This window comes from Molossus molossus, unplaced genomic scaffold (genome assembly GCF_014108415.1).
Source record: "Molossus molossus isolate mMolMol1 unplaced genomic scaffold, mMolMol1.p scaffold_m16_p_16, whole genome shotgun sequence".
NCBI lineage: Eukaryota > Metazoa > Chordata > Mammalia > Chiroptera > Molossidae > Molossus > Molossus molossus.
Genome location: NW_023425351.1, coordinates 11440493 through 11456592, shown reverse-complemented (window position 1 = coordinate 11456592; position 16100 = coordinate 11440493). Strand labels below are relative to the sequence as shown.

At 39.4% G+C, this 16100-nt stretch overlaps 1 protein-coding gene across 3 annotated transcripts in view; it reads left to right on the top strand.

Annotated features, from left to right (window-relative positions):
* Window positions 1-16100, top strand: part of ATP6V1H (ATPase H+ transporting V1 subunit H) — a 174606-nt gene that overhangs the window by 64358 nt on the left and 94148 nt on the right. For all 3 annotated transcript variants that reach the window (XM_036263933.1, XM_036263932.1, XM_036263934.1), the window contains one exon: window positions 3731-3923. In XM_036263933.1, coding sequence (XP_036119826.1) covers window positions 3731-3923 — 193 coding nt within the window. The remainder of the gene's footprint in view (window positions 1-3730; window positions 3924-16100) is intronic.

Genomic DNA, 16100 nt, shown 5'->3' with positions numbered 1-16100 from the left:
ACAGGGAGCTTGGATCAGCCTCCCCACAATGCAGTCACAGCGCCCAGCGCTCGCCCCTCTGTCTCCCTGACAGAAGCCTTCCCAGGGAATACAGTCCAAAAATCCCAGCTCTGAGTGGTACCGGTACCCTCATGGCACTAGGACAAGCAGGATGGGGTAGAAAATCAGCCCTGTGCAGGACTCTGCTCTCTGTGCGGTTGGTCTCAGCAAAGCCATGGCCAAAATTGCATTTCGCTTGGGCTCTGAATGCTACAGGGTGGGCCAAAAATTCCAGACCTGTACCACTACCCCATGCTGCCAACCCAGCAGAACCAGGTCAGTAAAGTGGAACTGGCGTTCTCTTGGTACCTGGGTCGATGCTCAACCCCTGAGCCACATCGGCCGGGTGAGGAGGAAATATTTTTTAGCATTGACTGAAGAGAGTAGAACAAAACCAATTGATATTTTAAAAAACCCCAGTACATTTAGTTTTCTTTCTTTTTTAGTTAAAAAGCCCATTATGTGAATGACACAGTACTATTTCTGAATGTCTGTATACCTATGTAAGAACAAATATATGCTTTGCATTATCTTATTGACTTCACTAGAGGTCTAAAGATTTACATTGGTTTTTAAATACTGGAGCTAAAGGGGGGCTTTTGCTGGGGTAATTGCCTCTACAAATTCAGCTGGAAATTATGAACATTTATACCCCAACATTTAATGTATATGAAGTATATGAATGGAAGGTGAGAGATTTTTTTTAAAACATCAAAACATTACATTATTGGGTGATGTTGTGTGATGAGGTGCGAGGTGCTCGTGTTTGAAGAGCAGCAGCTAGCTGAAAGTGTACAAGGCCAGTAAACTAGCTGCTTTTCCTCTCTACTCCCTGCACTGGCTTGATATTTTTAAAAACCTTAATTAAAAAACAAAACAGAACACTGAATAAGTTCTTTTAGCTCTATGGATCTTAGCCTTCTTTCTGATCTTGGCTTTGACATTTGTATTTTTTGAGCTCTCTGCGCAATGTACTGTTTATCGTAGGGAATGCAAAGAAACATGCACGGTCCTTTCCTCTAAGAAATTTGAAGTCTAGTTGGAAATATTATTAAGTATGTAACGAAGGTAGCATTTAGGATTATATCGTTTAGTAATATTTTCGGTAACTTTGACACTAATACTAAACTGGCCAATTTGAAAGGAGTAGCAGAGACCCAAGTGGCAATTCATGCCCACTCATTTATCAGGTCTCAGCTCAAAGGCAACTTCCTCTGGGACTCCTTCCATCCCATTGCACTAGACTCTAAGTTTCTTTAGAGCATGCACAGTGTCTGATTTGCCTACCATTATGTCCCCAATGCCTTGCATTGTACCTGCCACACAGATCCTCAATACATATTTGTTAAGTTACTATATTTAGGTTTCTCTTGAGCTTCTGTGTCCTTTGCATCTCCTTAGTGTGCCCTTCGTGCTCCACTGTATTTAGAGTCAGGGCTCTTGCCCCTAAGGGAATCCCTTTCTTATTCTGGTAAACAGGAGCTTTATTTTGCTTCATTAGGGTATTTCTTGTGGTTAATATTTGATTGTAGAAGACTTCTCTTTTTAACAGAATCATATATATTGTAGACAATTTAAACTCTCTTCAACTTCTTTGAGATGTTCATCATTGTTGACCACTTCTTCCTTTGAAACTTTTCTGTCTTGGTTTTTAGTGACAGTGTTTTGGCCCTGAGCACTCCTTAACTCCTCTGTTCATTTAAAATTTTTAATTTAATTAAATTTTTTTTATCCTCGCCCGAGGACATTTTTCCATTTTTTGTTCAGATAGAGCAGGAGTGAGAGAGAGGAAGAGAGAGAGAGAGAGAAACATAGACGTGAAGGGACACATTGAGTGGCTGCCACCCGCACGACCAACCAGGGCCAGGGACAAACTGCAACCGAAGTACATGCCCTTAGCGGGAACCGAACCCGGGTCTCTCTGTACCGCAGGCCGACGCTCCAACCGCTGAGCCAGACCAGCCAGGGCTAAAATTTTTTCATTTTAATAGAGATAATTCAATATGAAGAACTGTTAACTAGGTATACATTTATTAAATAGGTTTCTGAAAACAAGCAAATAAAAGGACCCTCAAGAGTTAGAAAGGTAGCAAGTGCAGATACACCTAAAGCTGGGGAACAAAGGCAAGAGGTTGCAATGACTAAATTTACATCCTTCAAGAAGGGGCTGCGTGAAGCTGCAGTTTAGACCATACAGAGGGTGTACTGTTTATTTGGGGCTTGAGCCCCTGAGCTCAAAGCAGGGGCCTCATAGATCGGGGACCCAGACAGCTGGTACTGGTGTTTCTGAGGGGGCACAGTGAGGCTTGTTCTGCAAGAGCTGTTGCAAAATGAATTCATCTGCTGCCATGGGAAAGAACAGTTGCTACCAGGGTGAAGAAATGCTGGTGAGCAATACTCACAGGAACAGGAAGCCAACAGGAGACAGTCCCTTCTTCCTCTATCCTTGCAGTCAACCTCTAGCACCTCTTACTGACAAAACCAGCTGGTAAAGTAGAAATGTGGCTTGAAGTCTCAGCCACAGCATCACAAAGTGTAGAAGGCTTACCTTAGTAACTGGAAAAATCAGAGAGCAAAGGAAACCAGATATTAGGGTACTAAAAGAATAAAATTACATGATTTTATAGCTGTTGAAATCTGATATTAATATTAAATAAATGCAAGTCTTACATAACAACTGAAACAGAAAAAACTCAAGGGAGAAATCAGGCATGAGAAAATTAAGGGCAATTCAGCAAATTTATAACTGTATACAAATCACAGAAATGAAGAAATGGTGTAAATATAAACCTTCCACTAAGTTAGTAGTTATAGATTGTAAAATTAGATTTACAATTTATTTATATTAATAGACTTCTTTTTAGAGCAGTTTTAGGTCGACAGAAAAATTGCAAGTACAGAGAGTTCTCATATATACCTGCCCTTTCATGTTCTCCCTATCATTAACATCTTGCTTTAGTATGCTATATTTTTTTTAGTTAGTGAACCCATAATGATCTGTTCTTATTAACTGTGGTCCATAGTTTATATTATAGTTCATTCATTATGTTTTACATTCTGTAGGTTTTTAGTTCCCCTTAACCCCTCTGGTCATGTTTTAGTGGCCTAATTTGATGGTTTCTTTTCTTCCTTGTGTGAATGAAGCATTCCCCAGGGAAATTGTTTGTGCTCTTTCATGGTATAACCTTTCATTTCCATTTAGATTTCTCAGTTTTCTTGTCAGTGAAATGGGAGGTTGAACTAGAAGCTTCTGAAGTTCTAACCCCCAAATTTAATGATTGGCGATGTCAAATTTAGACTCATGGTGTTTTTTTGCTGAACTCATTTCTTCTTTTCTCCCTGAGTTTCCTAAATTCAAAGCTATCCATAATCCTCTTGGTTGTCCAAAATCTTAACATCTGACTTCACCAAGATGTACATCCATTGTGTCACTAAGTCTGTTCCATTCGTCATTGCTCCCCTACAGCAAATGCTGCTGTTTGCTGAAGTCCTGTGACTTTTGCAGAGAGGGTTAAGTGAAGCTGTGCTGCAAATGGTCCTTTCTGAGTAGGGGTCTAGCTTGCTTGCTTGTTGCTGGCAGAAAAGAAACCAAAGGTATAATTTAGTTCCATTAGTGTAAAAAGAATAATCAAGTTTGTTTTCTTGTTACACTGTCATATTAAATGTTTTCTTAATGTGTGTTCCTTTTCAGCATAATGGGAGTTTTGAGTAACAAATGTGGCTTTCAACTGCAGTATCAAATGATTTTTTCAATATGGCTCCTGGCATTCAGTCCTCAAATGTGTGAACACCTGCGGCGCTATAATATCATTCCTGTTCTGTCTGATATCCTCCAAGAATCTGTCAAAGAGAAAGTGACAAGAATCATCCTTGCAGCCTTCCGTGTAAGTGTTTTGTGGTATTTTTTTTATGGTGTGTGTGTGTGTGTGTGTGTGTGTGTGTGTGTGTGTAATTTTCACTGTGGAATATGTTTGAGGGCTTCTAGCGGGTGGGAAGAAGTTACTTGTTTTTCATGTAGTTATGAAACTATGGTGTCTTGGTGTTTATAGAATGCTTGTAAGAACATGTAATTGCATTGCATTCAGATAGAGGCAGTCCCTCCCTTTTTTTGATAACACACAGACACAGACAACAGTATGCTGATAGCCTAGCCAGAGAGAAAGGAGGATGGAAGGTGGGAAGGGCAAAGGGGGGATAAATGAGGACAGAAAGAGATTTTACTTTGGGTGATGGGTACATGGTGCAGTATGCAGATGACATTTTGTTCAGTTGTACACTCAGTGTCATCCCAATAAACTCAATCGAAAAGGACTTTTTTTTTGGTTTTGTTTTTTTGCAGTGTTTTCCCAAGAGACTTATATTGAGCTTTTCTCTTATGGGGCCTCTATTGTGGTATGGAATGGTATTTCCGAATTTGGATATACTGACTGGCAATATTTCTAAGGCAACTATAAAAATATGTGGCAGAATCTGCTTTTAACTATTATTTGTTATTATACCTTTAAATAAACTAACAAATCAAAACTAAAAAGTAGTATACATATATTTAAATATTTAAATAGTATTAACATCACATTTGACAAATATAATTACTAACATCTTTCTAATTTTTCTAAGCACACAGACATAAATATATAAATAGGTGTGTAATTTTGTTCTGTATTGAAAAATAAAAATGGCATCATATAAATACTATTCTATAACTTTATTCTTAATATATAATGATATGTGCTATTTTTATATTTGTAAATCTTCAATGTTTTTTTATTTTTATTTTCTATTGTTAAGAGTATTACAGATATCACCCTTTGTTTTCCCCATTGCACCCTCTACTGGGCTCCCACCTTGCCCCAGGCCTTCACCACCCTGTTGTCTGTGTCCTTGGGCAATGCATATATACACATAATTTTTTAGTTAATCTCTTTCTGCCCCCCAACACTCCCTTTCCTTCTGAGATTTATCAGTCTGTTCCATGTTTCCATGCCTCTGGTTCTATTTTATTCATGAGTTTACTTTGTTCACTAGATTCCACATATCAGTGAAATCGTGTGATATTTATTTTTCTCTGACAGGCTTATTTCACTTAGCATAATTATCTCCAGGTTCCCCCATGTTGTCTCAAAGGGTAATATATCCTTTTTACAGCTGCCTAGGTTCCATTGTGTATATGTACCACAGCTTTTTCATCCACTCATCTATAGATATACACTTGGGCTGTTTCCAGATCTTAGCTATTATAAATAATGCTGCTGTGAACATAGGGGTGCATATATTCTTTCTGTTTGGTGTTTCTAGATTCTTAGGATATATTGCCAGAAGTGGGATTACTGGGTCAAATGGCAGTTCCGTTTTTAATTTTTTGAGGAAACTTCTCACTGTTTTCCATAGTGGCTGCATTAGTCTGCATTCTCTGGTACAGCACTTGTCGTTTGTTGATGGTAGCTATTCTGACAGGTATGAAGTGATACCTCATTGTTGTTTTAATTTGCATCTCCCCAATGATTAGTGACATTGAGCATTTTTTCTGATGTATCTTGGCCATTTGTATGTCCTCTTTGAAGAATTGTTTATTCAGGTCGTCAATCCATAACTGGATTGTTTATCTTCCTTTTGTTGAGTTGAATGAGTACATTATATATTTTGGAAATTAGCCCCTTATCAGAGGTATCATTGACAAATATGTTTTCATTTTGATGTTGGTATCTTTTCCTGTGCAGACACATTTTAGTTTGATATAGTTCCTTTTGTTAATTTTTTCCCTTTATTTCTCTTGCCCTAGGCGATGTTTTGATGAATATTCTGCTATGTGAGATGTCTGAGGTTTTGATGACTATGTTTTCTTCTAGGATTTTTATGGTTTCATGACTTACATTTAAGACTTTTATCCATTTTGAGTTTATTCTTGTGTATGGTGTAAGTAGATGGTCTAGTTTCATTTATTTGTATGTATGAATCCATTTTTTCCAGCATCATTTATTGAAGAGACGTCTTTACTTCATTGTATGCTATTGCCTCCTTTGTCAATATTAATTGAGTATAATTGTGTGGGTCGATTTTTGGGACCTTTCTTCTGTTCCACTGATTTATATGCCTGTTCTTGTGCCACTACCAGGCTGTTTTGATCACAAAAGCTTTTTAGTATAACTTGATACTTGGTATTGTGATACCTCCAAATTTATTCTTCTTTCTCAAGATTGCTGCAGTTATTGAGGATCTTGGTTGGTTTCATATACATTTTTGGATATCTGTGAAATATGCCATTGATATTTTAATAGGGAGTGCATTGAATCTATAGACTGCATTTTAATGATGTTAAATTCTTCCAATCCACGAACATGGTATATTCTTCCACTTGTTTGTGTCTTCCTCTATCTCTTTTTCGACAACCAGTAGTTTTCCGAGTACATGTCTTTTACCTCCTTGGTTAAGTTTATTCCTAGGTATTTTTGTTGTTGTTGCAATAACAAAAGGGATTGCTTTATTTAGTTTCTCTTTCAGAGAGATCATGATTGGTGTATAAAAATGCCATCGATTTCTGGATGTTAATTTTGTATCCCGCTACTTTGCCAAATTCATTTATCAACTCTAATAGTTTCTTGGTGGATTCTGTATGGTTTCCTATGTATGATATCATGTCATCTGTGAATAACAACTGTTTTAATTCCTATTTTCCAATTTTGATGCCTTTTATTTTATTTTTTTTCTTGCCTGATTGCTGTGGCTAGGACTTCCAGTACTATGTTTGAATAAGAGTAGTGAAAGTAGACATCTCTTTCTTGTTCCTGTTTTTTTGTTTTTTTTTTCTTTTTATTTATTTTTTTATTGATTTTAGAGAGAGAGGAAGGGAGAGGGAGACAGAAATGGAGACATTGATGAGAGAGAACATCAATTGGCCACTTCCTGCATGCCCCCTACTGGGGATTTGGCCCACAACTTGGACATGTGCCCTGACCAGGAATTGAACCAACAACCGCTTGGTGCATGGGTCGATGCTCAACCACTGGGCCCTGTTCTTTTTTTGATATATGTTTTTTATTGATATTTTAGAGTGAAAGCAAAGGAGAGAGAGGTAGAAACATCAAGAGAAACATCCATTGACTGCCTCCTGTACACCCCTTACTGAGGATCGAACTCGCAGCCCCCAGCATGTGCCCTGATCAGGAATCAAACTGGGACTCTCAGTCCATGGGATGATGCTCAATCCCCTGAGCCACACTGGCCAGCTTATTTCTGTTTTTAAGGGAAACACTTTTAGTTTTTGCTCATTGAGTATGATGTTGGCTTTGGGTTTGCCTTTATTATTTTGAGGTAGGATCCCTCCATTCCCACTTTGCTGAGAGTTTTTATCAAAAATGGGTTCTAGGTTCTGTCTAATGCTTTGCTGTATCTATTGATATGATCATATGATTTTCATCATTCCTTTTGATTTGTGAATATTGTATCAGCCCTGCATCCCTGGAATAAATCCCAACTGGTCATGGTCAGTGATGTCTTTAATGTATTGCTGGATCCTATTTGCTAATATTTTGTTGAAGATTTTAGCATCTATATTCATCAGGGATATTCACCTATAATTTTATTTCTTGGTAGTATTGTTTTTAATTAATTAATTAAGTAATTAATTAATTAATTATTGTTATAGATGTTTCTCCTTTTCCCCCCAAAATACCCTCCTCCCTATACTGCCCCCCCCCAGCATTGTTGTCTGTGTCCATTGGTTATGCTTACATGCATATAAGTTCTTTGTTGTATCTCATCCCTTCCCCCGCCCCCCTCCTCTGAAGTTTGTCAATCTGTACTGTACTCCTTTCTATGTGTCTGGGTCTATTTTGTTCATCAGCTTTTTTTGCATTATATTATACAAATAAGTGAGATTATGTGTTATTTGTCTTTCTCTGATTTGCTTTTTTCGCCTAGTATAGTACTCTCGAGGTCTCTCCATGTTGTCTCAGGATATGAGATCTCTCTTTGTTACAGCTGCATAGTATTACATAGTGTTCCACAGGTTTTTATTTTTTATTTTTATTAATTTGTTTTTTTACAGATGTTTCTCCTTTTGCCCCCATTGACACCCTCCTCCCCACCCCCTTTGCCCCATCCCCAGCTTTGTTGTCTATATCCATTGGTCATGCATACATGTATATAAGTTCTGTAGCTTATCTTTTCCCTCCCCCACCCCCTCAGTCTGTACCCTACTTCCACATCTCTGGGTCAATTTTGTTCATCAGTTTGTTTGGTTCATTATATTCCACAAATAAGTGAGATTATGTGATACTTGTCTTTCTCTACTTGGCTTGTTTTGCTTAGCATAATACTCTCCAGGTCCTTCAGTGCCATCTCAAAGGATAAGAGATCTCTTTTTCTTTTTATCCTCTCCCGAGGACATTTCTCCACTTTTTGTTCAGATAGAGTGGGAGGGAGGGAGGGAGGGGGAGAGAGAGAGAGAGAGAGAGAGAAAGAAACATCGATGTGAAAGGGACACATCGAGTGGCTGCCACCCGCACGACCAACCAGGGCCAGGGAGAAACTGCAACCAAGGTACGTGCCCTTAGTGGAAACTGAACCTGGGTCTCTCTGGACCACAGGTCGATGCTCTAACCGCTGAACCAAACCAGCCAGAGCAAGAGTTCTCTCTATCTTACAGCTGCATAGTGTTACATAGTGTTCCACAGCTTTTTTATCCACTCACCTATTGATGGACACTTAGGTTGTTTTCAGATCTTAGCAATTGTAAATAATGCTGCTATGAACATAGAGGTACATATATTTTTTCTACTTGGTGTTTCAGGCTTCTTAGGATATATTCCTAGAAGTGGGATCACTGGGTCAACTGGAAATTCAATTTTTAATTTTTGAGGAAACACCATATTGATTAGCATAGTGGCTGTACCAGTCTGTATTCCCACCAGCAGTGTACTAGAGTCCCCCTTTCTCTACACCCTGGCCAGCACTTGTTGTTTGATGATTTATTGATGGCAGCCATTCTGGCAGGTATGAGTTGTTTTACTTTGCATCTTTCTGATGATTAGTGATGTTTAGCATTTCTTCATATGTCTCTTGGCCATTTGTATGTCCTTTTTGGAGAGGTGTCTAATTAGGTCCTCTGCCCATTTTATTTATTTATTTATTTTTGTTACAGACGTTTCTCCTTTTTTTTCCCATTGACACCCTCCTCCCCCTTCCTCCCCTCCCCATCCCCAGCCTTGATGTCCATGCCCATTGGTTATGTGTACATGCAAAAAATCCCTCAGGTTTTCAGGGTAAGAGGATTTTCAGCCAGTGGGGCAGATGCTTACTGAATGTTGATAATCCTCAATTTGCATTTCTCTGGTCTGGCCTGGTCATGTTAAATTCCTAGGGAGGGGCTGTTGCTTCTCCCTGGGGCTCTGGGGCTCTTTCTGTAAGATGGATAGTGTCCTGTGAGGGAGTGAATCAGCAAAAAAACTCCAATTGCCCTCCCCGGTCTCCAAGCTCCTTAGTCTCTCCACACAGTTCCAATCCAGTATACCCTCCCTCTGTTAGAGCCCAAGGTGAGTGACTGTAGCTAATTTAGTGCTCTGTTTCAGCCCTCTGTGTTGAGCAGGCAGCTTGGGGTTTTAACTCTGAGGGAGCTGCTCACAGCTAAAACAGTGGTTGACCATGAGCACCCCCCCAGCCTATCCTCTCCCGCCTCTGCAGTTCCTACCAGGGTCAGTTTGGTGGCTTTTTTTTTGTTTCTGGTTATATTGGTCCTCTGCAACTGCTTTTCTGTTGTTTTTTTTCCTGATGATTTGTGTTATTTTAGTTGTTATTCCAGTTTGGTCCTGGGAGATGGTATGTGTAGCTTCCATTCACTCTGCCACCATTTTGGTATTTGGATCTTTGTAATGACTTTATCTGTTTTGGAATTAGGATCTTTATTATTTCCTTTCTTCTACTACTTACTCTTGGCTTTTCTTGCTGTTCTCTTTGGAATTATTTTAGTTGTAGGGTTGGATAATTTATTAGAAATATTTTGTTTCTTGAGGTAGGCCCTTAATGATGTGAACTTCCCTCTCAGGACTGCTTTTGCTGTGTCCATAGATTTTGGGTTGTTGTGTATTCATTTTTGTTTGTTTCCAGGAAGTTTTTGATTTCTACCTTGATCTCATTGGTACCCCATTTATTGTTTAGTATGAATTTTAGTCTCCATGTATTTGAATGTTTTGGAATGTTTTTATTGTAGTTAATTTCTAGTTTTATGGCATTGTTATCTGAGAAGATGCTTAATATGGTGTCAATATTCTAGAAATTGTAGAAACTTAGTTTACATCCCAACATGTGGTCCATCTTTGAGAATGTCCATGTGCACTTGAGAAGAATGTATATTCTGTAGCTTTGGGGTGAAATGTTATGTCTATGTCAATTAAATCCTTCTGATTTGGTGTGTTGTTTAGGGTTGATGCTTCCTTGTTGATTTTTTTTGGGGGGGGGGAAGAAAATCTATCCATTGATGTCAGTGTGGTGTTAAAGTCCTCTACTATGATTATATTGCTTTGATCTTTCCCTTACAGTTTTCCAGAAGTTTTTAAATATATTTTGGGGCTTCTATATTGGGTATGTGTATATCATCTTGTTGGATCAATATCTTTAGTATTACATAGTGACCTTCCTTGTCTCTTGTTATGGCCTTTGCTTTGAAGTCTATTTTTTCAGATATATGTATTGCTACCCATGCTGTTTTGGTTTTCTTTTGCATGGAAAATTTTTTCCATCCCTTCACTTTCATCCTGTTTGAATCCTTGTTTTGAGGTGGGTCTCTTGTAGACAGCATATATGTGGGTCATGGTTTCTTATCTGTTCAGCCAGCCTATGTCTTTTGATTGGAGCATTTAATCCAATTATATTTAAGGTTATTATTGATAGGTATTTATTTATTGCCATTTTTATTCTTTCTGTCTATGTTCCTCTCTATTTCTTCTTCTTCTTCTTCTTCTTCTTCTTCTTCTTCTTCTTCTTCTTCTTCTTCTTCTTCATGAACTCTCTTTAACATTTCTTGAAAACCAGGTTTGGTAGCAATAAACTCCTTTAGCCTTTTTTTCTTTTTTCTGGGAAGCTCTTTATTTCATCCTCAATTTTGAATGATAGCCTTGCTGGATAGAGTAGTCTTGGTGTTAGATTCTTGCCTTTCATTACTTTAAACACTTTATGCCATTTTCTTCTGGATTGTAGGGTTTCTGTTGAGAAATCAGCTCACAGCCTTATGCAAGTTCTCTTATAGATCACTGACTGTCTCTCTGTTGGTGCCCTAAAGTTTCCCTTTTTTTTGGTCTTTAATGTTTGCCATTTTAATAATGGTGTGTCTTGGAGTGGGTCTCTTTGGGTTCATCTTGATTGATATCTTCTGTGCTTCCTGAACTTGTGTGGTTTTTTACTTCACCAACTTAGAGAAATTTTCTATCATTATTTCTTCAACCAGGTTTTCTAACTCTTGCTTCACATTCTTCTCCTTCCGGTACTGCTATGATGCCTATGCTGTTCTGTTTCATGTTATCCCAAAGTTCCCTTAAACTGTCCTTATGCTTTACAAGCATTTTTTTCTTTTTACTGCTCTTAACAATTATAATATGAAAGCAATAACGCAGAAAAAAACATAGAAATTATTAAGAAAAAGAATAACAGCAGCAACAAAATTATTTTTAAAAAGTCAGCCAAATGAAGTTTGTCTGGGCAGCTTATGTTGTCTGAGGCTCACTGTTTTATATGATGATTTCAGGCCTCCTGAGAAGTACTTTTGTGTCAATGTCTGGAGCTGTCCATATTTGGCTCTTGGTGTCCTGTTGTAGCTATGGTCAGCCTGAGGCTCTCTGAGGACCACCTCCACTTGTCAGCTACTCCACCTCCCCCCTTGAGGTTGCTTGGTCTTCCCCTAATGTCTTTTGGAGAGAGTCTTTAGGGTGAAGTCATGCTAGCGTAGCTGGGGCCAGTGGGCCCTCTACTTAGAGATTTTGCTGTCAGGCACTCAGTGAGGGGAAGTTAAACTCTGCTTGAAAGCCAAACTCCTCCTCAGTCTCTACCTTATCCTTCAACTCTAGTTCTCGCTAAGGTGGCCTGTTGGTTGGACATGGCCAGCTGCTTTTACTGCAGGAGAAGTTTCCTCTTCCTTGGGCTCAGTGGGATTGATCAGAAGAGTCTCTGGTGAGCATACTGCATGCCCAGCCCACAGGAATGGGGCTAAGCATTTCCTTCTAGTCCTAGACAGTAGCCTCTGAGTGTCTAACTGTTGTAATATCCTCCTCTGGGCTGTCCTCCTTACCTCCACTGAACTGCACTCAGTAGGAGTATCTGGTGCTTCAGAAAGCTGATCCACACCCTTTTCTGCTGGAGGTGGTATTCCCAGCCTGCAGAAGTGGTAGAGGTGCTCCACTCCTCCTTCCCGGGACTGGCTAGCTGAACTCAAAGGGTATCTGGATCAGCCGCCCCACAGTGCAGTCACAAAGCCCAGCTGTCTCCCCAAAACAAGCCTTTAAGGGATGCTCTGGGATGCTGTCCAAAAAAACAGACAGTCAAAAATACCCCCTGCTTTGTGAGGGCCTGGCACCCTGTGCCACAGGTCCAAGCAGAAGGGGTTGCAAAGTTGGCCCCATGCAGGACTCCATTCTCTTTGCACACTGTTCTTAGTAAAGCCAGGACCCAGGGTCCCAGCTCCACTTGCTCTCCCACTTTCCTCAGTGCAGGCCGAAAATCCCCAATCTGCCCTGCCACCAGCACCAAAGAAGGGAGCAGTCTGCGAGCTCTACAGGTGGGCTTCCAATCTCTCTCGAGACCGGAGAGTCCTCTGCCTCTCTCCAGTGTCACACAGCCCAGTCGCTGTCTGGGGCTCTGTTCAGTGCCTTTCAGGAAAGTGGAGAGTCCCTTTAAGTCATTGTGGGGTGCAGCCCTCAGGCCCCTTTCAATTCTGGAGCCACAAACCATGGCACAACCTTTCCTGCAGTCAGAAGCCCGGGTGAAATCTGTTCTTACGGGGCTGCCGCCACTAGGTGTGCTCTTTCAGTGGGAAGGTAAGGACCCAGCCTCTCAGTCAGACTGAATACCCCTGGGTCCCTCTGCCTGATGCCTGGTGGGCTCTCCTCCCAGTCTCTACTTTTCAGGGCTTATGATCCCTGCGTGTGGATGCAAGTCCTCTCTCCCAAGGGGAGGGAGCTTTGCAGCCAGTATCACTTGGGCCTTTCAGCTGAACATCAGCTCTGGGGGGACCCCCTTTTCCTGACTCCCCCTTTCTTACCAGTCTCTATGGTGTTTCTTCAGTGTTCCTCAGACAAAATATGTCCAGTCAGCTATACTTCTCTTGTTTTTTCAAGCTGACCACGCAGTAGTTTAGCTGTAAGTTCGGTCTGTGGCTGGGAGCAAGGGCACTCAGCCTCTGGTTATTCCACAGCCATCTTAAGCCCCCCTTCAGCACTCTGTAATGGCTATATTCTACTGTGTTGATGTAAAGTCGTTTATTTAACCAGTGTTCTATTGATAGGCATGTAGAGTGTTCCTAGTTTCTTTTACATATGTTTGCCCACTTTGATGAATATTTCTGTTGGATATAGTTCTAGAGATGGAATTGCTGAATCAAAGAGTATACTTTTCTATAGTTTTGATAGATAATGTCAAATCACTTTTCAAAATGTGCAAATTTACATTTTTATCAACTATATATTGGGAATGCATGCTTTTCCATTTTTTACTACTGGCATTTAATATAATCTTTCAATTGTTACAAAAATAAGGTTAAAAATGAAGTTGTTTTAAATTTGTATTCTGTTAATGAGTGAAGCTGAGCGTCTTTTAATATTTTTATCAGCCTATAAGTTGCTTATTCATAGCATTCGTCACGTTTTAATTTTTAAAATTTGATGTGTAATAACTTTTCTAGATGTTTATAGTTAATAATAATAGTAATAACTAATGTTTATTGAGAGTTATTCTGTGTCAGGCACTGTTTTAATTGCGTTAAATGTATTACGCATTTAATCACCCAAAAACTCCATGCAATGAGCATGAGGCCACAAGAGGTTAAGTAATTTGCCAAAATAGCCAGGAAGCAGCAGAGCTGGAATTTAGACTCAGGCAGTCTGACTCATGCTCTTCACCATTACGCTAACCTGTTTTTGATATAGATGGTAATAAATGTTATAGTTTATTGAGTGATTTTTGTGCATTGCCTAATTTAATCTTTATGATAATCCATTAGGTGCTGCTATTACTTTTTATTTTATAGATGAGGAAACCAAGACTTGGAGATTATTAATTCCTCAGTTAGTAAGTGTTAGCATTGAAATTTCAGTGAGATCTGCCTAGCTCCAAAGCCATCTTAACCATTCTGGCCTCTCCTTTTTTCTTTTCATGGGGCATTTTCTCGGGAGCCTTGAGAGTGGCATTAAAAGGAGAGAAAACCATGTGACAAAAGAATTCAGATTCCTTTGCTGAAAATACCAGCTGTGAAAGCATCAAACTCCATGTTTTTCCTACCTGCCTAACAAGGGTTGAATGAGTGATTAAAGGCACTGAGGAGTGAAGTTCAGTGTAAATTTCAGTGAAAGAGTAGAGAGTGAAATGAAAGTGTGAATTTCTAGATATGATAAATGCCAGTTATCCATTGACCAAGTGTTGTTTTATGTATTATATTTGCTCTTGATTATCTTTATTTATAAAATTAACATTTTTTTCATATAAAAATTATTATGGCCTTTGAGAGGTTTACTTTTAAGAAATAGGTAAATGTGGTACCTCTCTACTCTTCTGCCTCAGTATATTGGCTCTGCCATTAGTTTCTTTTTATTATTATTATTATTAATCTTTATTTTTGAATGTAGAATGTATTACAGATGTTCCTCATTTTTCCCCCATGGACACCCTCCTCCCCACTCCCGCCCCCCTCCCGCCTTTTCCCACACTATTGTCTATGTCCATTGGTTATGCATATAAGTTCTTTGGTTTATTTCTTCCCACCCCCCCAACCCCTTTCCCTTTGAGGTTTGTCAGTCTAGCAATGAATTTGTACTTCTTAATCCCTTCACCTTTTTCACCCAATCTCCCAACCCCCCTCCCATCTGGCAACCAACAAAATGTTCTCTGTATCTATGAGAATGTTTCTGTTCTACCTGTTCATTTTGTTTGTAGATTCCATTGTTGATAGATATGTATTCATTGCCATTTTGTTTGTTCATATATTTTATCTTTTTCTTTAAAAAGACCCTTCATCATTTCATATAATAACGGTTTGGTGGTGATGAACTCCTTTCACTTTTTCTTGTCTGGGAAAGTCTTTATATGGCCATCGATTCTAAATGACAGCTTTGCAGGATAGAGTAATCTTGGTTGTAGGTTCTTGGTTTTCATCACTCTGAATATTTCTTGCCACTCTCTTCTGGCCTGCAAAGTTTCCTTTGAGAAATCAGCTGACAGCCTAATGGGTACTCCCTTGTAGGTAACTAGCTGCCTTTCTCTTGCTGCTTTTAAGATTCTCTCTTTGTCTTGAACCTTTTGCATTTTGATGATGATGTGTCTTGGTGTGGGCCTCTTGGGGTTCATCTTATTTGGGACTCTCTGTGCTTCCCGGACTTGTATGTCTGTTTCCTTCACCAAGTTAGGAAAATTTTCTGCCATTATTGTTTCAAACAGGTTTTTGATTTCTTGTTCTCGCTCTTCTCCCTCTGCCACCCCCAAGATGTGAATGTTGGCATGCTTGAAGTTGTCCTAGGGGCTCCTTACACTATCCTCATTTTTTTGGATTCTTTTTTCTTTTTGCTGTTCTGATTGGGCGTTTTTTGCTTCCTTATATTCCAAATCGATGGTTTGCTTCTTGGATTTACATACTCTACTATTGAATCTGTGTAAATTATTCTTTATTTCAGTTAATGCCTCCTTCAGTTCTGACTGTGCATCCATCATTTCTGACTGGCCCTTTTTTATGCTCTTGAGGCCCTCACTAAGTTCACTGAGGTTCTCACTGAGTTCATTGAGCATCCTTATAAGCAGTATTTTGAATTCAGCATCTTTTAGGTTGCTTATCTCCATTTCGCTTAGTTTTTTTCTTGGGGTTTTGTTCTGTT